This window comes from Ranitomeya imitator, chromosome 2, assembly GCF_032444005.1.
Source record: "Ranitomeya imitator isolate aRanImi1 chromosome 2, aRanImi1.pri, whole genome shotgun sequence".
NCBI lineage: Eukaryota > Metazoa > Chordata > Amphibia > Anura > Dendrobatidae > Ranitomeya > Ranitomeya imitator.
The window spans coordinates 58440298-58464636 of NC_091283.1; the positions used below are offsets into that span (position 1 = coordinate 58440298).

A 24339-nucleotide genomic window follows, 5' to 3' on the forward strand; every position below is an offset into this window, starting at 1 on the left:
TTCACATTACCAATTTGTTCGGAAAGGTTCCCCAACAGTCTCTACAACAGGAGGTTCCCCAACAGTCCCTTTTTGCTACAGAGATGGCATCACAAGGATATGTGACCACTGCAGCCAATCAATGGCTAGAGCAGTGAGCCACTTCAGTGGTCACCTGTCCCTGTGACAGTGATGTCATCACTGCAGCAGAAAGTAGAGAAGATCAGGGGATCTAGAAGCCTCAAAACGGGAATGGTGGGAATCAGTCAGGTGAGTACTACTTATTCATTTAAAAAAAAAAAAAGAACCAAGATTTTTGCCAAAAATGTCAAGGATGAGTTAATACCTATGATAAACACTAAGAAGAAATTGGCAGGATTGGTCACTGTTACCATAATCAGTGCCAGATACCAGCAAACCCACACAAGTGCTGGTGCCGACAGCCTCTGCATATGAAACATGTATCGAGCAGGCTCAAGAGCGGAGCCTGCTCCATGGAGAGGCTCTACCAACTACGAGTTTAACTGCTTGCGACAGTCAGCATTCAAGAAGATGGAAATGAGGTGAAAATTGCATTGTTGTGGAGGCCATTTGTCCACTGAGGCCACCAAATCTGCCATGTCTGTACGCGTATGAAGAATAGTCTGTGGCAGTAATTTCACAATACAGAGCAAAGTAACATTCCTCTGGCAGTGCACAAAAAAAGGACAAATTAAAAATAAATAAAAAGTTTAAATCATTCTACTTTTCCCAAAGCATTCTTAAAATCTAAGAAAAAAAGAAATGAACATACTGCTCAAGGTCATACAGTCTTATTTCTAATTTCACAGTCATTAGGAGCTAATTTAAAGAGATGGTAATTCTTAACCCTTTTCTGAGGTCTTTTCCAGATTTGTAGAGATGCACAAGTAGAATATACAAATTCCCTACAGATGTTGTCCCTGGCTAGATTCATACCAGGGCCCCAGTGTTGCAAGTGAACAGGGCTGACCGGTAAGCCATCGTTACCTTTAAGACAGACGTTTCGTAATTCACTTTCCACTTCTCAAACCTCATAGCAAACGTCTAAAATCTATTAGGAAGTGTGTCCTAATGATATCTTTAAGAATTTATAGAGCAATTCAGGGGACAATAACAGCAAACATAGAATGAATTATGCACAAAACCCTCGTTAGTATTCAGGCGCTAACAAGGTATGACACAGTTAAGAAAAAGCCGAGAATCTCTCTTCTCGGGAAGATAAGGCGGGCCGCGTGGAATATAAATCAGTGTGTATAAATGACCGCTTCGCTCTTAATTCGTTTTGCATATCTAATCATCTGCTCAGCGTTCTCTGGGCTCTAGAATGACATTTGCATTAAACGCCAATTTGCTTTTTGTAAATGTATAGGACAGCCATATCAACATGGGGAAATGGATGCAGATAAGGGCATAGAGAGAAGCCAAGAAAGCAAAGGAAATGAGAGATAAAGCCAGAAAGAAGGGGGGAGCCAAGATACAGATATAGCAAGTAGTAGAATTTGTCATTAAATGATTTGGGTTGTGTATCATAGCAAGTTTACTTCTAGTGTTATGTAAAAACAGATTTTGCAATCAGCAGTAGTGCTGTATACACCTAATAGGGCCCCATGGCTTTGTGGGGGACTTACTTTCATTAAAGCACAGCTAGACCTCACAAAACTAATTTCACAATACATATATAACGCACAGTTTTGGAAAGGCTAAGTTGAACACGAAGGAATAAGGTAAAAGGGAACCAAACACTGGAGAAGGGGGAGTGGAGACACCTAGACAGATCTAACGTTCCCCTGCCTGCCCTATCATCCCTATATAGGTTCCACACCTATCGCCGGGCAGGATACCTAATCCCTGACTGACCCTGGTGATAAACCCTGCAGCTGAAAGGACAGGATGTGCGCTAGTCAATCCCCACTACTGCTAAAGACAGCTAGAATACACAAAACAAGGGAACACTTAGCTTGAGTAGACTCAGGGAGAAACATCAACAGCCTCCCAAACTCCAAAGAAGACGCTAGCTGAATGCTGCAGCTCCAAGCCTCAACAGGGAAGTGCAAATTGAAACTATCACCTGCAACTCCCAACAGCAATTTGGAACTTATAAACACCCAGATCTTGGTGTGATTATTAGAGCCGGGGAGGTGGTCACTGGGTCCTAGCTTCAGAAGGACCAGGCAGAAGTCTGCAAAGCAAACTGCTGAGACCCTCTGCAGACAGATGCAGTGCAATGGTCTGCAGCCTCTGACACATCCATGACAATATGCATAATGCATAGCCCTACTGTTTAATCTTTCTTCAACTATTCCTACGATTCCCAGTTTCTTCTGCATGTACAAGGTGACAGCACTTTCCATGTGCACTGTCCTATGGTAGTCTGTGCCACTCTTCTTGCCCTGGGCTGATCCATCTAAGAACGGGGGAGTGTCTCAGTATAGATTATGCACACTGTTTTTGGTATTTTTTTTTTCTCATATACTTGTATTTAATGACGGATTGCGATGAATGGCATCACGTTTCATCCATCGTTCGCTTGATCCTTTGAAAATTGTTTGTCCGGCGGGCCTTAGATAACAGACAAAGTAACTTTTTGTGTACGTCGAAAAAACGGACAGCGACGTCATTTGCTAGAGTGGAAGCCTATGGGCGCTGGATCCATCAAATAATGGAATCCGGTGACGGATTCCGTTTTTTTAAACTGAGCCTGCTCTGATTTTTTGGGGGATCCAATTAGCCAAATCCGCTAGTCGTATCCAGTGAAAATAAACGGATCCGTTGCATCAGTTTTTCACAATCTGCGACGGATCCGTCAAGCCAACAGATTGTGACTGACGGTAAAAAAGTGATGTGTAAAAGGGGCCTAAGAATGGTGAGTGTCTCTGTCTAGGTTAAAGTTCTTTCACACTTCAGTTGTGTGGCATCAGTTAGGTCCAACATCGTGGCGGATCGACGGATCCGTCAAATTTGGTGGAAAAACGGTTCTAACGGATCCGTTTTTTTGACGGATCAGCTGCCCCGATCCGTTTAAAAAACGGATCCGTTAGAACCGTTGCGACCGTTTTTACATCCGTTGTAACCGTTTTTTGACGGATCCCTTTTTTAAAAGGGGAGGATTTCAATGTGATTGGCTACTGGATACTACTGCAAAACTATATATAGCGTGTATTTACACCACATCTTTGAAAGGTTGTAGAGAAAGTGGCAGAAATGGAAGGAGTCCTGGCGAACATTGCAAAGATCTATGCGGATTTTACTTTTGAGGCAAATCAGTTGGCAGTCAGCGTTCGAGAGAGGGAGGAACAAAGACTGCGCATCCTACGGCAGCGGCGGAAGAGAAGGCTGTGGATCCATCCCATCACAGCACAACGTATGACCCGTGGTGTTTATTCCACGCTTTACATGGAACTAAGGGAAAACCCTCAAAAGTTCTTCAATTATGTGAGGATGAGAGCTGAAAATTTCGAGTTTTTATTGGGCTATGTGGAAGACTGTATACGTAGACGAGACACCCAGATGCGATTCTCAATATCACCAGCAGAGCGTCTCATGGTGACTATTCGGTAAGTAAAATTTTTTTTTTAAATGATTCTCATTCATCAGACTTATAACTGTAATGTTGTTTTTTGAATTTTTTTATTAATTATTGTCTTTTCGTTTTGTTAACAGATTCCTTGCAACTGGAGAGTCGTTCTCATCCCTCCATTTTCAGTATCGACTTGGGATATCCACCATCTCGGGGATCATCAGAGATACCTGCCGGGCATTGTGGGAGTGCCTACAAGTGGAATACATCCCAGAGCCATCACAGGAGAGGTGGCTGGAGATCGCCCAAAATTTTCATCAAATTTGCCAGTTTCCAAATTGTGTTGGAGCAGTTGATGGAAAGCACATACGGATCGTCAAACCTTCAGGCTCTGGATCACAGTTTTATAACTATAAGAAGTACTTCTCTATTGTGTTGATGGCCATAGCCGATGCACAATGCAAGTTCATCGCTGTTGATATCGGTGCATATGGACGCGCAAATGATTCACAAATCTTTAAAAATTCACCAATGGGGCGCCGTTTATATGGAGAGACATTTGATTTTCCGCCCCCTAGACCTCTCCCTGGAACCACTAGTCCACCATTACCATTTGTTTGTGTTGGAGATGATGCCTTCCAGCTTTCCCCACACTTGCTGAAACCCTTTGGAAGTAGTGGACTGACCCAGAGGAAAAAAATTTACAATTACCGCTTAACCAGAGCACGAAGAGTAGTGGAATGTGCTTTTGGCATCTTAACTGCCAAATGGAGAGTCCTGCTAACTGCAATTAAACTGCAGACTGAAACTGTCGATGATGTGGTCAAAGCGTGCGTTGTCCTGCACAATTTTGTTTTATCAAAAGAACAAGTTTCCCTGGAGGATAATGTTTCTGAAAGCACCTTACGGGATTACCAAAACCCCACTTTTCGCAGTCCAGTAGCAGTCTCCAGAATGCGGGACAGTTTTGCAGACTACTTCATGTCTCCTGCAGGATCAGTTGACTGACAGTATGAAATGGTGTAAAAAATTTTTTCTTTTTACACTTGTAAAAATACCATTTTTTGTTTGCTTACAAAATCTTTGTACTTTAATGCAGCATTGTATGTTTTGCAACGGTACCCTTTAAACACTGTTATTGTTACTATTGCCATAACCTTGGTGATTTAAAAACTTTACAAAAAAAAAAAGAAAGACAATAAAATTGTTTTTAAACCAAAAAACTGTTTATTTATTTACAGATTCTCATAGTTTGGGGTGGAGATAGTAGCGGAGGGGCTGACAGGGCGGACCACTTCGAGAGTGGGGGACAGGACATCACGGGGAGGAACAGAAGTAGAATGGGTGGTGAAAACATGAGGTTGTGTAGAGAGTTGAGGTGCAGATGTGGTGTGTGGGAGGTATGAAGGTGTTGGTGGGATTGGGAACGGAGAAGTTAAAGGGGAAGAATGGAAGGGGGACGGTAAAAACTGGGAAAGACTAAGGGGGGAAGGAACAAATGACGAAGGAGTAGAATGGACGGGAGGAGGACGGACAGGAGGAGGACGGACGGGAGGATAGACGGTGGATTGAGAGGGGAAAGGTGTTGACACATGAAGGGTAGGTGGAGGGGCATGGGACATCGCCTGCGCTAGAGCAGTGTGGCAGCCTTGCATCACATGCATCTGCAGGTCAGGAGTTAGATTTTCCATGTGCCTGAGGACCGACTGAAAAAAACAGTGCCTTGGTGACTGATTTGCATCTGATTGCATCCTATCAAGACGACTGCTGAGTTCAACTATGCTTTTGTTAAGCATATTGTACCCAGCAGACGTTTGCTCACTCAAAAGCTTGATGGCACTGTGAAAGGATGCATTCAGCTGCAAAAAGTCAGGCGCATAGCTCCTTTCCTGACCTCTCTGGCGCTGCCGTCCTGACCACAAAGGTGGTTTAGATGTTGCGGCAGTGGCAGAGGGGTGGGGTAAAGGGAACTCTAACTCATCACCTGCAGCTTCAAGTGACGAAGTCCGCCCTGCTGCTCCAGCGCTGGTGGATGAGGCTGAGGGATCAAACGAAAGGGAAGGTGCAGAAACAGAGGGGTCGACGTGGTCCCCGGTGGCGGACTCTTGAGGGATCGCTCCAGAGGGGTGCAACTCTGATGCAGGCTCCCGAGTGCTGCAGAAAGTGCTGTTAAAGAAGAAAAAAAAAATTAGTATCTGGATATTACAATTGCCCTTGCTGCAAAAAAAATTGAAGGTTACACATTTTTACAGTTTGACTGAAAATATGTGGTGTTGAATATTTACCTTCTGCTCAGCAGCGTCGACCGGAGGAACGACAGGGCTCTGGCATGTTTGTATCTGCTCCTGCGTCCTCTAGATCTGGAAAGAGAAAGCAAAAATTGGTTACTATACACCACATTAAATCATGCCTAACATAAGGTTATGAAGTGTGAATACTTACGCGCTAGATCCTGGGCCCCAGCATCGAGTTCCTCCCAGTTATCCATAACAGCACTACACACTTCCTCCCATAGCCGTCGGGTGATTAACTGGTCAGCATGGCGGCGGTCCAACATATTCCACAGCGGCTCCCGACTTTGTACTGCTTCGATGAGGGTGTTCACATCGATGCCCTCCTCTTCATCATCTTGTTCGGGAGCACGCTGTGAAGCCTAACAAAAAGATAAGAATAAAAAGGGAAAGATTACAACACATGAATTTTACATTTTACTAAACACCAAACCAAAAAGGAACTTACTCTTCGGCGACCGCCGCGATTATCATTCCGACGACTATGGGAGGTGCTTTGAGGAACTCTACGTCGAGCCCCGGATTGTGAAGACTAATTTAAAAAAAAAAATAAAATTAATAATGTTCTTTGATCGAGGCATATGTATTGTGTGCTGTGCTGAATGTTTGTGTTGGGTGTAGTGCATTGTATGTGAGGATCGGTCTGTTCAAAACTTACACTATGCGCTCCCGCTCCTTGTATTTCTCCACCCTGTCCGTCTCCTTCTGTTAGCCCCTCTGCTTCATATTCCTGTGAATACAGAATAAACACATAAAGGCTTAAAATACAATTGCCATTGTTGCACCAAAATAAAAAATTTATGAAGAAAAAAAATTAACACCTCAGTTTGCTGATGATGTGCTGGGGGGCTCTCAGAAGAAGACATTATGATCTTGCGTCTATCTTGGGTTGGTCGGTCCCTTGCTTGGGTCCTCTTGGTCCCTAGAATCTGTAAGCATAAAGGGAGTTCTAAGCTACTATACAAAAGGATAGATAGATAGATGCAGCTTTCAGGACTTTACACTTACATCTGTTTCCAAAACTTGGGGCTTGCGTATAGCTTGGGTCGGTCGGTCCCTTGCTTGGGTCCTCTTGGTCCCTAGAATCTGCAAGCATAAAGAGAGTTCTAAGCTACTATACAAAAGGATAGATGCAGCTGTAGGGACTTTACACTTACAACTTTTAAAAAAAAATGGGGAGCCTGCTTGTGTACGTCTTGGGTCAGTACCTACTACAGTACCTACAGTGCCAACTTATTTTTGATTTCCCCCACCACAAAAGAAAAAAAAAATTCTACCGTCAAACTTGATGCACAAGCTGCCAAACCCTCTACCTCCTGTTTCCCCACAAAAAAAAACCCCAAAAAATCCCTTTAAAACAACACCAAAACTACTTAGAACTTGATATGCGCAATGCGCATGCTGGTAAAACCCACCTAAACAAAGTTTAACCTTATAAAAAATGTTCCTCATTCGAAATTAAAATACCAATCCCCAAAATTGTTAATTATGATTACCCTACAGTTTGTATTTTCTAAAACCAAATAACATATTCTATAGCAAAGATTTGCATTACACATTTGTATATATAACCTTTACTGCATGTTTACCCAATATTATATTTATCTTGAAATGAGACTACTGACAGTTTTGTGAAATTTTTATTACTATATTTTTTTAAATTTTCTTTTTTTTAGGGTACAGTAGGAGCTACACTGCTCTTTATTTGAAATACAAGTACATTATGGAAAACAACAAAGATGCAGAACACATCACACATCATTTATACACACACACAAAACACATTTTACACCACAGCTATTCAAAATACCAGCATAGTATGAAAAACATATAAACAGGGCAGGCAGGCACACACACGCACGCACGCACACACAGCCACCTTCTGTCTGTCCCTCGGCACTCTGCTTCTCTGCCCTGTGTAAGCACAGCGGCCGGAAAGCAGAGTGGTGACGTCACCGCTGTGCTCTGCTTTACGGCTGGCTGGCGCTCACAATGCAGAGAAGCACAGCACGGGGACAGACAGCGGAATTTACCTTTTTTTTTTTACTTTTACACTGGTAACCAGGGTAAACATCGGGTTACTAAGCGCGGCTCTGCAGTTAGTAACCCGATGTTTACTCTGGTTACCGGCATCGTTGGTCGCTGGAGAGCTGTCTGTGTGACAGCTCTCCAGCAACCAAACAGCGACGCTGCAGCGATCCGGATCGTTGTCGGTATCGCTGCAGCGTGTGACTGTACCTTTAGTAAATACATCAAAAATCAACATTAACCAATATGGCATTGACAAATGCACATGCAACCAACAAGATGCACACAAACATACCTGCAAGCAGAGTCATAACGCAAGCATAACACATGAACAGGCGTAATATTGACGAAGGCATAATAAGGTGCAGGCACATGAACACATACATACAAAAGCACACAGCAGTACAAAAATACACACACACACGGCCATCAGTCCTCCAGCTGGAGCTTGATATATTCACAGTGGCAGGCCTCGGGGTGGATCTGGACTGTAGCAGGGCACTGGCTGTTGCAGGACGACGGCAGGCCTCAGGTTGGATTCAGGTTTTAAAAGCTCTTGCTGTACTCAGTACGGCATACACAAATGCGCACACACACACACACACACACACACACACACATGCACGCTGGATGTCAGTACTCACATGGCTGTCTCAGGCAGGGTCTGGCTGGCACGGCCTCTCTGGCTGGCTGGCAGGGCCTCTCTGGCTGGCTGGCAGGGCCTGGCTGGCAAGGTCTTGCTTGCAGGGTCTGGCAGTGTGTCTCTGGCTGGCAGGGCCTCTCTGGCTGGCAGGGCCTCTCTGGCTAGCTGGCAGGGCCTCTCTGGCTGGCTGGCAAGGTCTTGCTAGCAGGGTCTGGCTGGGTCTCTCTTGCATTAAAGGGTCTGTCTTGCTGGCTGGTACATTTGGGAATGACCTGTCCTCTTTATATAGTTTTTGGGTTGTCTGGGCAAAGTATCCACTTTTTGGAGCATGCTCAATCAAAAAAAGCGGATTGAGGCGACGGATCCGCCAAAAAGCGGATCGCGACGGATCCGTCGCCCATAGGCGCCCATTCTAAAAAAAGGCGGACACGACGGATCCGCCGCGGTCCGCCTTTTCGGCGACGCCAAAAAACGTTACAAAGTCCGTCAATGTCTAGACAACGTCCGCCAAATATCGACGGATCCGTCGCATGGCGGATGGAACGGACGGCCATCCGCCACAATCCGTCTCTAATGCAAGTCAATGGGAAAATAGCGGATCCGCCAAAAAAAAATGGCGGATCCGCCATTTCACGAAAATGGCGGTTTTTGACTGACGCCGAAAGACTGAAGTGTGAAAGAGGCCTTATGCATACTGTTCCTGAGTAGTCTGTGACACTCCCTCCAGTTCTGAACTGGTTTATCTAAGAATGATCAACTGTATCAGTATAGATTATGCATATTGTTCTTTGGTAGTCTGTGATACTTCTCCGTCTCTGAATTGGTTTATCTAAGAACGGGGGAGTGCTTCGGTATCGATTATACATAATTGTTCATAAGTAGTCTGTAATACTCCCCCCTGTCTCTGAACTGGTTTATCTAAGACTGGGGGAGGGTCTCAGTATAGATTATGCATATTGTTCTATGTTAGTCTGTAATACTTCCCCCTGTCTCTGAACTGGTTTATCTAAGGATGGGGAGAGTCTCAGTATAGATTATGCATATTGTTCTATGTTAGTCTGTGATACTTCCCTGGTCTCTTAACTGGTTTACCTAAGGATGGGGGAGCGTCTCAGTATAGATTATGCATATTGTTCTATGTTAGTCTGTGATACTTCCCCCTGTCTCTGAACTGGTTTATCTAAGAATGGGGGAGCGTCTCAGTATAGATTATGCATATTGTTCTATGTTAGTATTATTATTATATTGTTCTATGTTAGTCTGTAATACTCCCCCCTGTCTCTGAACTGGTTTATCTAAGAATGAGGGAGTGTCTCAGTATAGATTATGCATGTTGTTCTATGTTAGTCTGTGATACTTCCCCCTGTCTCTGAACTGGTTTTTCTAAGAATGAGGGAGTGTCTCAGTATAGATTATGCATATTGTTCTATGTTAGTCTGTGATACTTCCCTGTCTCTGGGTGTGCAGCTTCAGATCCACATAGGTGGCGATTTCAAAGGGAAAAAAACTCCAAGTAAATGTGGCGCTAACCACCTACGGATTTTTTGAATGCATCCACTTCAAGTGAAAAATGTTAATAAAAATTCATTTATTTTCTCAAAATAAAAAAATAAAATATATTTGTGAAATATTTTTAAAAAACAGTACAATGCATTTCGGCTGCTATTTTTACAGTGCAGCCTTCATCAGGTAGCAAAAAAACAAAAAAAAAAACAAAAAGAACAAACAATACAATTGTAACAACTCTGCTGGCATCACAGCATGGCCTCACATCTCTCACACAATCTTACCCACTGCTCCAGGCCATGATGTGCTTTCTCTTTCATGCCAGCTCCATGTTCTGTGTCTCTGCTCTCTGCATGCTTCATGGCTATGTGTATAGGGGGCCGGCGCCTGAACTCTCTGGTTCTTATAGGAATAAGGTGCATCTGTCTAATCAGTTTCTGACCAATTACCAAGAGGCCTCCTGTATATAGTGCAGCTCCTCCCTGTGCTCTGGGCCTGTGCAATGTGTTAGCTCAGTTAGTGTTTAGCTGCTGAGTTTGCCTGGCCTTGCTCTGAGTTACTCCCTCTGAGCTTTTCTCTGTGCTATTGCCTTGATCTTGTAGTCCGCCCTCCAGGAGGCAGAATATCCTGGTCCCTGTGTCTTTGTCCCTGCGTCTTGTTCTATTGCCTTGTCTGTACTTTGTCTTTTCTCGGTCTTCTTGTCTGTGGCTTCCTTCCCTGCTTTCTTTCCTTGTGTTTTCTGTCTGCTTACACTCCGCACTCTTGCGGCTCTGCACTCAGACCTTGCTTCGCACTCTCTGGCTTTGCTCTGTGGCTCCGCTCTTTGCGGTTCTATCTGGCTCCGCTCTTTGCGGTACTATCTGGCTCCGCCTCCTGTGTTTCTGCACTTGGCTCCGTCTCTGCTCTTGGCTCCACCTCCAGCGTCTCCGCTTCTGGCGTTACCTCCAGCGTCTCTGCTTTTGGTTCCGCCTCCAGCAATTCTGCTCTTGGCTCCGCCTCCAGCGTCTCCGCTCTTGGCTCCGCCTCCAGCGTCTCCGCTCTTGGCTCCGCCTCCAGCGTCTCCGCTCTTGGCTCCGCCTCCAGCGTCTCCGCTCTTGGCTCTGCCTCCAGCGTCTCCGCCCTTGGCTCTGCCTCTTGCGGCTCCGCCCTTGGCTCTGCCTTCTCCTTCTCTTCTCTTAGTTCCACCTTCTACTTGTTACTTGGTCCTCCTGTCTGAACAGGTTCCAACCTGTTTCTCATACCTGCCTGCAGACCGGTCCCTACCGGTTCTTCCTATGTTCCAGCCGTACCCGCCTGCCTACCAGAGAGCCAGCCGTGTCCGCCTGCCCGCCAGTGTCTCTGTTGTACCCGTCCGCCTGCCTGTGTCCCAGCCGTGCCCGCCTGTCAGCCAGAGTGCCAGCCGTGCCCGCTCTGTTCCTTAGTGGGATCAGCAGCCACAGCCAGACATCACCCTGGAGTGGCACCTGGTAGCTTCCTATTGCACAAGTCTGACCTCACCATCAGAGGCTCCAGAGAACACCTAGGAAGCTACTTAGTTACGCCCCTTCCAGGGAAGTTTGGTCTGTGGTCCAGTGGGGCCACACCCCCGTATGCCCGTGCCAACCAGTCTGGGCGCGTGCGTGACAGTTTGCACAGGCCATGGCCTCCGCTGTATCCCATGTCCTACCGCTCTCTGAGCATGATGAACTTTCTCTCTACCAGTATGAGCAAGCTGAAGAATTTGTTCCGCCCTGTGTCGTTCCAATTGAGGAGACCTCGGGCCCAATCATAATTTCTAACTCTCTCTACAATCAACTTCGGGCCTATGAGGAAGAGCACAACCCAGCAGACCCACCTAGGTTCTATGGGAATCCAGAGGAATGCCAAAGCTTCCTGGAACAGTGCTTGCGCTACATCCTGCAGAATGCAGCTTGTTTTCCCTCTGACCAGATTAAGGTGGGCTATATCATGTCCTACCTAGCAGGAGATGCTTTATTATGGATTTGTCCCCTCTGCGAAGCAGGGGATCCTATCGTCATGAGTCTTGGGGCCTTCCTGGTGGCCTTCCGTAAAGTCTTTGACAAGCCTCGTCCTGCTGCTCCTGTGAAGTCTTCCCCATCTAGATCTGAGAGGTGGTCCAGACGGGCGAAACCCGTGAAGAAATCGTCACGTCTGACCAAGTCCGTCCAAGACCCACCTGTTCCTCTACCTGTCCCAGCAGCTACCCAAGCAAAACCCCAGAAGGCTGATAAAAGTGGGCTGGCAAAGCAGCAGCCCAAATCCAGCCACAAGAAGGGAACGCGGTATCGCTGCGGTTGCAAGGAACATCCTGACGGTCTCTGCCCTGTAGATCTAAAACTCCAAAACCCTGGGCCAGCAGAAGAGGCTGCCCTAGGTGAGAGTTCTTCCTCTCCATTAAAATCAAAGACTGTGTCTCTGTTTTCCGGGAGCTTTGGTGTGGTAAAGTCGCCAACCATTCGGAGTCGGTGTGTGGTCTCTGTCATACAGCTCCAGAACCCGGTAAAGGCGTTGTCTGAAGTTGGTCAAGCCCTACTCAAGAGCAGTCTAGTCCTGCAAGGACAACTACAGCTCCAAGTTGGAGCCTTATACATGAAGAAGTTTGTCTACCGTATGCTGTCTGTTATGCCCATGGGTCATTCTGAGCCAAAGACTCTACCACCCGCTCTGGTCAAGAGTTCCAGTAAAGTGCTTCATTTGAACTTTCCCAGTCTTGAGAAGTGTCTGGTTCCCATGCGTCAAAGACACTCAGCAGTATCATCTTCTTCAGCTGGTCTGCTAGTCGTCGAGTCAAGGTGTGCTGACGTCACCGAAGATGGGGAAACGGTGACGATGTCTCCACACATCTCCAGCGACTATACCAGAAAACAGTTAGTCGTCGAGTCAAGGTGTGCTGACGTCACCGAAGATGGGGAAACGGTGACGATGTCTCCACACATCTCCCACGACTATTCCTGTAAACAGTTAGTCGTCGAGTCAAGGTGTGCTAACGTCACTGAAGATGGGGAAGCGGTGACTATCTCTCCACACATCTCCCACGACTATTCCTGTAATCCATTCCTAGGAACATCCCCGCCATTTGGACGATTTCTTCTGGATAACGGGCAGAAGATGGTTCCTATGTGGATACTTTCAGCGTCCTTGTGGCCGGCTGGTGAAGATTTCAAAACAGAAGTTTGTTCACCTCAATTTTTCTCTGACCCGGTGAAGCTGTTGTTCTCCACTCTCATCTCTAATGACTTTTCTTGTGTTCCGTACCTAAGAACATCTCTGCTACCTGTCGGGCAAAAGTTGAATCCTTTGAGAGAGCTTCCAGTTTCCATGTGTCCGGCTGGTGAAGATGTCAAGACAGCAGCATTCAATTCCCTGTTACCTGTTTACCTGAAGGAGGTGGTCCAGCTCATTGTGGAAGCTAACCCTGTTGAGCACCAAAAGACTTTGTTTTATGAGATTCCTGGTGACCCGCCTGCCTTATTCTACCCTGAAGATGTCATGTTGGCCTGGACTATGTGTGCTCCTATCCTTCTTCTACAAGTTATTCTGGCGGGCTTGAAGAAGAGGGGCCGTAAAGGTAGGGGGTACTGTAACAACTCTGCTGGCATCACAGCATGGCCTCACATCTCTCACACAATCTTACCCACTACTCCAGGCCATGATGTGCTTTCTCTTTAATGCCAGCTCCATGTTCTGTGTCTCTGCTCTCTGCGTGCTTCATGGCTATGTGTATAGGGGGCCGGCGCCTGAACTCTCTGGTTCTTATAGGAATCAGGTGCATCTGTCTAATCAGTTTCTGACCAATTACCAAGAGGCCTCCTGTATATAGTGCAGCTCCACCCTGTGGTCTGGGCCTGTGCAATGTGTTAGCTCAGTTAGTGTTTAGCTGCTGAGTTTGCCTGGCCTTGCTCTGAGTTACTCCCTCTGAGCTTTTCTCTGTGCTATTGCCTTGATCTTGTAGTCCGCCCTCCAGGAGGCAGAATATCCTGGTCCCTGTGTCTTTGTCCCTGTGTCTTCTTCTATTGCCTTGTCTGTACTTTGTCTTTTCTCGGTCTTCTTGTCTGTGGCTTCCTTCCCTGCTTTCTTTCCTTGTGTTTTCTGTCTGCTTACACTCCGCACTCTTGCGGCTCTGCACTCAGACCTTGCTTCGCACTCTCTGGCTTTGCTCTGTGGCTCCGCTCTTTGCGGTTCTATCTGGCTCCGCTCTTTGCGGTACTATCTGGCTCCGCCTCCTGTGTTTCTGCACTTGGCTCTCTCTGCTCTTGGCTCCGCCTCCAGCGTCTCCGCTCTTGGCGTTACCTCCAGCGTCTCTGCTTTTGGTTCCGCCTCCAGCGTTTCCGCTCTTGGCTCCGCCTCCAGCGTCTCCGCTCTTGGCTCCGCCTCCAGTGTCTCCGCTCTTGGCTCCGCCTCCAGCGTCTCCGCTCTTGGCTCCGCCTCCAGCGTCTCCGCTCTTGGCTCCGCCTCCAGCGTCTCCGCTCTTGGCTCCGCCTCCAGCGTCTCCGCTCTTGGCTCCGCCTCCAGCGTCTCCGCTCTTGGCTCCGCCTCCAGCGTCTCTGCTCTTGGCTCCGCCTTGAGCGGCTCCGCCCTTGGCTCCGCCTCTTGTGGCTCCGCCCTTGGCTCTGCCTTCTCTTCTCTTAGTTCCACCTTTTACTTGTTACTTGGTCCTCCTGTCTGAACAGGTTCCAACCTGTTTCTCATACCTGCCTGCAGACCGGTCCCTACCGGTTCTTCCTATGTTCCAGCCGTACCCGCCTGCCTACCAGAGAGCCAGCCGTGTCCGCCTGCCCGCCAGTGTCTCTGTTGTACCCATCCGCCTGCCTGTGTCCGAGCCGTGCCCGCCTGTCAGCCAGAGTGCCAGCCGTGCCCGCTCCGTTCCTTAGTGGGATCAGCAGCCACAGCCAGACATCACCCTGGAGTGGCACCTGGTAGCTTCCTATTGCACAAGTCTGACCTCACCATCAGAGGCTCCAGAGAACACCTAGGAAGCTACTTAGTTACGCCCCTTCCAGGGAAGTTTGGTCTGTGGTCCAGTGGGGCCACACCCCCGTATGCCTGCGCCAACCAGTCTGGGCGCGTGCGTGACAACAATAAGCACTATAAAATGATGTTGCAACCTCCAAGTTCTCTTATTTATGAGGGTTCCTAGAAGGGATTAGTAGGCCGGGACCGGGGATCAGGTTCTCCTTTCCTGATAACTAGCTACATGGTAGCCTCTAAAGAGACACATTAATAGAATAGAAGTACTAAACTGCTCTTTTACATATACAGTATAAGAAAAATGTGTCTCTTTAGAGGCTACCATGTAGCTAGTTATCAGGAAAGGAGAACCTGATTATGCATATTGTTCTATGTTAGTCTGTGATACTTCCCTGTCTCTGAACTGGTTTATCGAAGAATGGGGGAGGGTCTCAGTATAGATTATGCATATTGTTCTTTGGTAATCTTTGACACTCCCCACTGCTTTCATCTAAGAAAAGCAAGTTTCTCAGTCTAGATTATACACACTTTTCTTTGGTAGTCTGTGGCAACCCACACCCCACATTGGCCTGGTCCATCTAAGAATGGGGAAATGTCTCTGTCTACATTTTCGCATTGTCCTTTGGTAGTCTTTGACACTTCCGCCTGCTTTGGCTAGTTCATCTAAGAATGGACCAGCCCTAAGAATCTTCGTCTAGATTACCCACACGTTTCTTTGGTAGTCTGTGACATTCCCTCTGCTTTATGATGGACCAAATTAGAATATGGGAGTGTTTCAGTCTTGATTATGCACATTCTTTTTTTTTGGTAGTCTGTAACACACTCCCTTTTTGAGCGATGGCTAATTCAATGGGCCACAAAAACAAAACTACAAAATGAACCCAAGCCCAATTGCGATTGTTACCAATTGTACTATTATAACTATATTAATAAAGAATGCAAAAAGGATCCAGTAGTGAGATGTTTTTACCTTGACAATTACAATTTTGCATCTAGATAGAATACTTACAGGGGGTTGTGCCTTATTCATGACCAGTTACACCTATATTAGTCTAATGGGCTGCTTTTAGATCCAATTTCCCTGGCAATTAATTTCATTATAAATCTGTATAAATGGCTCCGACGTGATAAATTATGTAATTCTGGCTAAATCAATTCACCCCAAGACCTTCTTCTTTATGGTTCTTTCCTTTTTCTGGATCAACCTGGGTTAGATTTATTTCTTTCGTTTTTTTTTTGTATTTTCCTTTTCTTTATATTTTGCTTTAAACACTTCCCTCTCCCCCCACTTCTCCTTGGCTTGAGTTAATAGACATATGTATTTTTCCACCATACTAACAATATAACTACAAGTTGTGTTATACAAACCCCTGATGTCTCTGTGCCACCTTGCTGTTTTCTCTACGCCTTGTAATTTTTATGGCAACAGAAAGCAATGCTTATTCTTTACAATACCACAGGAGATGTTACTGCATATAGTAAAAAAAAACCTTATGTTCTTTAAAACGACATTTACATCCAGAAGGCTAAAGTAGGACATGTCCTCATGTGATACCAGATATCCTACACATAAGGACCAAAAGCAGATAAAATGGTTTTATTCACTTTAATTTATTAGATTTAGTATCTACTGACATGTTTACTTAAAGAAGTATTATATCCAAATTTATCATAGATCCACTGGATAGATGATAACATCTTTTGGTAATGTTATTGGCCAGTATACCCATCAAAATGTAAATTAAGTTTGAAATATTAAGCAAATAATTGAGTACCCAGTTTTGGCCCAGCCCTATCCTTCCTCCAAAGAATGATCCACAGATTGACTATGGTCTTATTCCATGCTGCTCTTCCCATGATAAGGTCCCAGGCAAAAGTTGTTGTGATACCCCCAGGAGCCTGTATAATTTCAGGTTCAGGATGCTGAATGGGCCCATTAGACAACTATCATCCATTTATATAATTGCCTTGTAATGTTTTAATTTCCTGTCCAGATGTCACTGTATCCCAGAATTTTAAGCGGAGGAAGTTCACCGACCGCAATATTGGGACACCCAAGTGATGGGTGTCTCAATATGGAAACTGCTGCTGGTATCAACCTATTGTGCGTTACCACCGGCGGAACACCGACGCACTACACACACACACACATGCTCTGCAGCTTCTTGCACGGTACGATCTGCGGAACACAGTCGCGAACATGCTACCGCCGGGATCAGCTGAATGATTCACTGACTGCCGCCATCTTTGTACAGGAGGAGGGCATGCGCAGTTTTAATGTGACCGCCGCTATCTGTCTGCACAAAGATGGTGGCGGTCTGATTTACTGCACCTGCGTGAATTACGCACAGGCGCAATGAATCATTCGGCTGATCCCAACGGCAGATGCGTGACGCGTCTACAGGAAAAGGAAGCCAGTCACATTGAAGGGGTTTTCCCACGAACGAAAGTTAATTTTAAAAATTGACTGTATCTGACCGTGTACAGAGCATACCACATCTCCTGGGCAGGGGAGGAAGCAAAAGACAATACTGACATTACAGCAGGGGATTAGAGTGGATTCATTTTGTGAGGTAAAAATATTAGGGTTGGCGGAACGCACCGAATATATTTATTAAGTAAGATTGGTGCGTTCGCCACCCGGGATCCACCATGCAGGAAAGAACCTGCTGCTAAGTAAATGGCGGCACTATATGGCGGTACAATATGAATACACACACGGGTTAACTTCACCCTGTGTGAAGGAAGCGAACCCTGTTAAGTCACAGGGCCGCGGTACCGCACACAAGAGCGCAAGCAAGGAGTCACCAAGCTCAGTCCCAAGACTTGGGATCCGAGTCCGTCTAGACTACTTGCGCTCGACACCGCTAATGGGGTGTCAGCGTAACCAAAATAATAATTAAAGATGCACGAGAGTGCATGCGGTGCCGCACTGGCGGACGCCACTAACCACCCAGGCTTGGGTCAGGAAAGCGCTGTGAAAGCGCACGGCGCTGCACTGGCGGTCACAGCAATTAAACGCTATATGGTGTGTAACGTGCTGGTGGCTAAGTCGGGCGCTAGATAGCAATCATCCACCTTCCGCGAACAGTCATCCAATAGGGAGGGGATTTTAAAGAACGACTTTCATTCACAAGACACACGTTTACAAATGTATACTAGCACATGGCCGTGCGGTCATGCGAAGCTTATATAGCTGCAGCACATTCAAGACCTTTCAAAGAAGGACCAATGGATTTGCAGCAGTACCTGAGCATGTGACCCTAGATCACCATTGAGAGATCTTGCCCTGGGCATGCTCAGTGTGTGCAAAGCAGGACTTAGTCCTAGCACCTACAGGACCTTCCTGAGCATGTGACCCTAGATCTCCACTGAGAGATCTTGCCCTGGGCATGCTCCGTGTATGCAAAGCAGGACTTAGTCCCAGAAAAGCCTGCTCGCTGCAGATCAGTGCAGGGTACAATAGCAGAGCCTGGAGATGTAGTAGTAACCCTTTGCACAGTACCAGTCTCAGCGAGACGCTGGGAGCGACGTCTCCGCTGAGCAGGCTCCACTTCAGCCGATGCAGAATGGGAGACCGCAGCAGACACGGATCGAGATTCCCCCTGTGCAGCAGAGGAAACTCGACTCCTAACAAAAATATTTCACTGACTGTTTTTAAAAAACTATTTTACCTCACAAAATGTATCCTCTGCGATCTCCTGCTGTAATGTCAGTATTGTCTTTTGCTTCCTCCCCTGCCCAGGAGGTGTGGTATGTTCAGTACATGGTCAGACACAGACAATTTTTAAGATGAACTTCTGTTCGTGGGAAAACCCCTTTAAAAAGCAAATATCAACGCCAACATGGCTCCTCCGAAAATGTATGCCAATGACAATGAAATGAAAGCAGCAAAGGCACAATATTGAAGACAACAATGGGCAAATGAGACTCTGGAAGAGCAACTGCATCGCTGGGACAAAAACAATGCATATAAGCATAGGCATCAAGCACACGAGTCCCCTGATGCAAAAGTCATTAGATTATCACAGGATGCCATTAGGAGCACAGATGAGAGAAGTCAGCATATGGGGAAAGAGAGAGTGGATAGGTAGGTGAGCACATGGGGGGAGAAATTCTCAAGGCTGCAAAGCCAGCCCCCATCGTGACATTACCAACCTCCTGATGCAATAGCATCGGGCCTCCATCTACTAGTATAGATTTGGAAAATCTGAGGGTTTTATAGAAAAATGAGCCATTTTCTGCTTAGACTTACAGATAATCCAATGCTAATGGTAATGGGCAAGTGTTGGACTCGGGGTCATTGGCTGCCCATACACGTTAGACAACTATCAAAGGCATGTTTTGCTTGCGACTATCACTCCTGATCATCACATATGTGTTTTATCTCGCCTGAAAACTACAGAACTAGGCATGTTCAAATAAAACTGCCTGATCATCCTCTCCACAACATTTGCCATCGGCTGAGAGTCAAGGGGCCCCCATACATATAATATGATCAACTGGGGGGTTCTAAAATTGGTGAGCTTGAACGTTAGTGGGCCATTATTATGTCAGAGCCAGGACCCTGCAGAGAAATCTGTTACGCTGACAAGCCACTCGAATCCCCTAATAGTCTATTTTGATGGGCAAGCAAATCAAGTATTCCCTCATATACGAGAACAGTAAGTCTAGAGGGGGATTTTAGCTTTGCAAACACTCAACATTGGTCTCATCCTTTTATTCTATGACCGTGGCTGCACTTTCTTTGGGTCATAGAGAGTTCAGTAAAACTACTATTACAGTCAGTTGTAACTCTCCCAGGAGAGGTGGATGCCAAGGCTTTTATGCTACTTGTTTAGGTTGCTAGAGCTTGGAAAGCAAAATAATGTTTTCACTAAGAAATGCCACATTATAGTGCATAAATACACAGTAGAGCACAAAAAGTATTGTCTGTTCAAGTTCCTACATATAAAATTGTATCCAGCAATTCCATGCTGCTATTTAACTCATCTGGCTTACTACGGAGTCCCAGTGAGAAGCTAGAACCCCATTCAGAGGTCTTTTCAAGTTGCTAGACACCATCTCCTCCAGTCTTAATGGTCACAACTATCTTCTGGTAACCTGTTACATTTTCTTACCTTAGCCTGCCAATGTTGACCCATTCATAGGACTATGAGTCTCCAATGCTTTGCCTAATAATTAAGGTTCTCACCCTTTCTTGACCCACTTTCCTTATGATGTAGACTCCTGATTAACCCTAATCTTGACCCCAGCCTAGTCCTTGGCACCTTGGATTGCTCACCTGGTATCTGTTGCATTTACTCATGGAGTTGACTAATCTACCATCATGTCCTCTGGTTTGTTGCATCCTATCCATTTTCCGGGTGATAATCCTTGACTTTACTCCTAAGTATAATATTGTTTTATCAGTTCTTTTGCTGCCAATTCATAACACATCTGGGGACCGCAGCCTGGAGATATTTCAGCAGCAAAATCGCCACTTCCTTCCATGGATACCCTCCATACCCTAGTGTAGCCAGCACCAAATGAATTGTGGCTTTGAAAATCTTCATTTCTGCTATGTGACTATAATGTTTGCACTTATTCTTATGTATTGATCAATTTCCCTATTGTTTTTGTGCTGTAAATGAAGATTTACTTTTACACTTCTGGAGATATCATGTTATTGCTTAGGGTCAATGAGTGATGACTCTTACGAATATCACAATTGCAGGAGCTCATAGTAGACTTTAAAGTGAACAGTAAGAACAATTCTTGAAATCTTTGATGTTCATCATTGGAACTTTAATGCATTTCATCACCACAGCTCCATGATCACAGAATATCCATCCTAAGAGCTGAAAGGAGCAGAGCACTTGGAGGAGCACTAGATGTTCCTTAATTTTATCTATCTATGAGGGAGCAGGTGTCAGCTCCTGAACGCTACCAACCACATGCTATGTTTTTTTTTTTTGTTTGTTTTTTTAAGTAAGATGTTTGGAGGTGTCCATTGGATGTTGTTAACATGTCCAGGAAGGAAAACAGATGTAGAAAATGGGGATTTGGTATGCTGTGGCAACTTGACTAAGCCAGTGCTTAGTACTTTGGCTGGCACTCAAGGCCATCGCATCATCTTGAGGTTGTGCCACAGAGTAACTTCAACCAAGGTAGTCCGAATCTTTTGGCTCAACTCTACTCTCCATTCATGACTTGATACAATGAGCCGCCTATATATTTAGCCTGTGAATTCCCAGCTATTCACATATTCACTATGGCTTCAGTTTATAATCATACGATGGGTACCATTGGCACACGACAAGATCCCAATGACTTGTAATATCAAAGGAGATGGAAAGATGAGCGAGCAGACATTTTTTGCCCTCCTGTTTTGGAATGAGGACATTATCCGATACCAGATGCTAGTCTCAGTTTTGATTTCTCTTTGGGCGTAATGTATGAAAACTAGTGCTGCCAGGAATGGGAGGTAGTGCCAGTAACGTTTTAATTTTGGTCAATGGATCTTAAAGAGGTTGTTCATTACTCAGACAACCCCTTCTCAATCAACATGTTTGCACCAGTAAAATAACAAGACTTATACTCACCTTTAATGTCGGCGCTGTTCCAGCAGTGTTGGCACTTGTTCTCCCGGGGCTTATGTGAGATTGTTATGTCACATGAGACCTGCTCACTCTCTCTGCCTTATGACGAACCAGACATCAAGAGGAAGTCACAGCTGCAACTGGCCGCTCCCTTTCTCTTGATGCCTGGATACCACTGAAAGTGGGGAGAGTGAAGTCAGTGTTGATTGGACACAGAGCTCATGTGACATAATCTCACACGAGTCCCAGAAGAGCACCTGCCAACACCACTGGAATGGCGCTGGCATTGGAGGTGAATATAGGTGTTCCTATTTTACTGGGGGCAAACATGCTCATTGAGAAGGAGTTATCAGAGTAGTGGAAAGGAAAAGACATTGCAATATACAGTAGCTCCTTATCACTTAGTAAGAAAAATCATACTATTTACAATATTATTCCACCATCAGCACAAAATATAGAGTAAATTAAGGCATGATATTCTTCGTATTGGTAGGAGAAGAACATAATTGGCGTCCCAACAGGGTAACAATTTCACCTCTCACAATATTTTATCTTCATGTGTTAAGAGTATGGGTATTTCTTGGAATTTATTAGCCTTTTATAAAATGTTCCTTATTTCTAGACCGTGGTACAAGTAAATACATCTGACCTCAGCAAAACACTGTGTACAGATAGCTTGATCAAAATTTCAGTATACCATAATATTCGGCCTAAGGGGGTTTTGGAATTGGAACAATGTCTTCCCTGCATAAACAAAGTTTTGCAAGGTGGCAGCAAGGGCATTGTTCTAATGGCTGTTATATCTTCTGTATTATGGAGACACAAACAACCCACTGCTCCGTAACAAGGCTTCCAGCATGCAGAATATGTATTATTTACATACATAGGAGGAAAGCAAAGACTTTTATGAATAGTCGTCCAAGACTGCGGAAGTGTTTTTGAGCGACGTATTATGTTCCAGAGGTCATTACACGTAAAATAGAATTAGATTTTGCATCTAAGAAACAGCAAAGTCATCTCCATCCTGTTTATGGTTTGATTAGTTATTTAGGTTGTTTAAAGGGAACTTGTCAGCATAAAAATGCTGTCCAATCAATCACACCGTTACAGACCAGGAAGAGCTATGCGGTTTGATATATAGTGTAGTGTAAGAAATTTCAGTAGAGCGTGGCCTTATTGATTCTGGGCTTGGAAGTAGAGTAGGCAATTGCGCTTAAAGAGCTTATCCCTTTTTTGCTCTTTAGGAGCTCACCTCTCTTCAGTCTCCCAGCTTCTTTCTTGTTCTTTTCATGGATTGACCGTTTTGACCAGTGGCAGGGTTGCACTCCTGGACTGAACTATGTGCTCTTTACCTCTGCCGAATCGGAGGTTTCTTTGGGCCGTGAAGCTAGCCAAGTTTCAGAACGGCGCTTAACTTCTCTATAGCAAAAAGCTTGTAAGCATCTCACTCCTTGCTTAGGAAAGTGCAAAGGTGGTCGGTAACCTAGAAAGCAGGCAATAAACAGTAACAGGAAAAATCAACCGCTCTTGATAACAGAGAGGATTTTGAACAAGTACACTTCAAAGTTGCTTGTTTTTCCAAACACTTTTCCCTTTAATGATTTGTGATGATTTGTAATGATTTTAATAATTTTAATGATTTGTGAATGCACAAACAGAGAAAGCTGTCAATCACCAAGTAGGTCCGCCCACTGAACTCCTAATCCTAGAATAAGCAGATTTCAATTAAGAAACCATGGGTCTGAATAATTTTCATCAAACCTATATATTAATCCCGTAGAAGCGCAGGCATAGCGCGAAACGGCCGTCGTCCCCTCTGCTCACACGAGCTTCGGCTCCTTCTCCCCCGGTCATGAATTTTATCTGGAGTTGATACCAATAAAGAATCGATTTTGAAGACTGGTGAGTGCCTTCGTTATCTTTTTCTCAAGATTTATGCAGATAGAAGACTTTTTTTCTGAGGAGCACCCAAAGTCTCATATCATAGCGGTATGTGTAAGAGTGACATCTAGCAACATATAATAAATACCTGAATATAGTCTCGAAGATACCTTAATATTGGGGGCTGTGCCGCTCATTTCCTCTTTTCTTTGGACTATATATTAATCTGTTCAGATTATCCAGCTCTATTTTTATTTATATATTTTACTCACTTGTATAGCACCATTAATTCCACAGCGCTTTACAGACATTATCGGCACTGTCCTCATTGGGGCTCATAATCTACATTCCCTATCAGTATGTCTTTGGAGTGTGGCAAGAAACCGGAGATCCAAACATGGGGTAAACATACAAAGTTCTTGAAGATTTTGTCCTTGGTGGGATTTGAACCCAGGACCCCCATACACTGGGGGGTCAATTTTGAAAATGCCACCAATCATAAAAAAGGACATTCACTCTATGGGTATGTGGGAAGTAAAGATATATGAATGACGTGGTGATCACACATGAGCACTCATGATCGGTGATGGTCCCAGCGATAAGACCCCTAATGATCAGTCATTTATAAATAGGTGATCAATATTGTCAAATTATAAGCCCTTTAACGAAAGAAAAAATCCAATTTCCAAAGAAGGGCTTTAGACTTTTTTTATTTCCATAATGTTTACTAAGCAAATTCCATGTTTTATTTTATTTTTGTTTGAGTGCATATAAAATGAAAAATTAAGCAACTTTGCAAATACATCACCATCTATCACATGCATGGAGCTGTAGAAGAAAAGTGCTGTACGGTGTATTTTTTTTCTCACTGCATACTTTGTATGGAGTAGTGTTATCTACTTTGCTATTTTGTATAGTGCTACA

At 45.0% G+C, this 24339-nt stretch overlaps 2 protein-coding genes across 3 annotated transcripts in view; both read left to right on the forward strand.

The window, feature by feature from the left end:
- The window catches only part of LOC138661864 (leucine-rich repeat and fibronectin type III domain-containing protein 1-like protein), a 760179-nt gene that overhangs the window by 31766 nt on the left and 704074 nt on the right, over positions 1 to 24339 (forward strand). The window lies entirely within an intron of this gene.
- On the forward strand, positions 3086 to 4534 carry LOC138667182 (uncharacterized). Its single transcript, XM_069755478.1, has 2 exons — positions 3086 to 3554; positions 3661 to 4534. The coding sequence occupies exons 1-2, from the start codon at positions 3202 to 3204 to the stop codon at positions 4523 to 4525; spliced, it is 1218 nt and encodes a 405-aa protein (XP_069611579.1). The 5' UTR covers positions 3086 to 3201; the 3' UTR covers positions 4526 to 4534.

Coding starts and splice junctions, on each gene's coding strand:
- LOC138667182 (XM_069755478.1), top strand. CDS start 3,202: ATGGAAGGAGTCCTGGCGAACATTGCAAAGATCTATGCGGATTTTACT. Junction 3,555..3,660: donor CGTCTCATGGTGACTATTCG/GTAAGTAAAATT, acceptor TTTTGTTAACAG/ATTCCTTGCAACTGGAGAGT.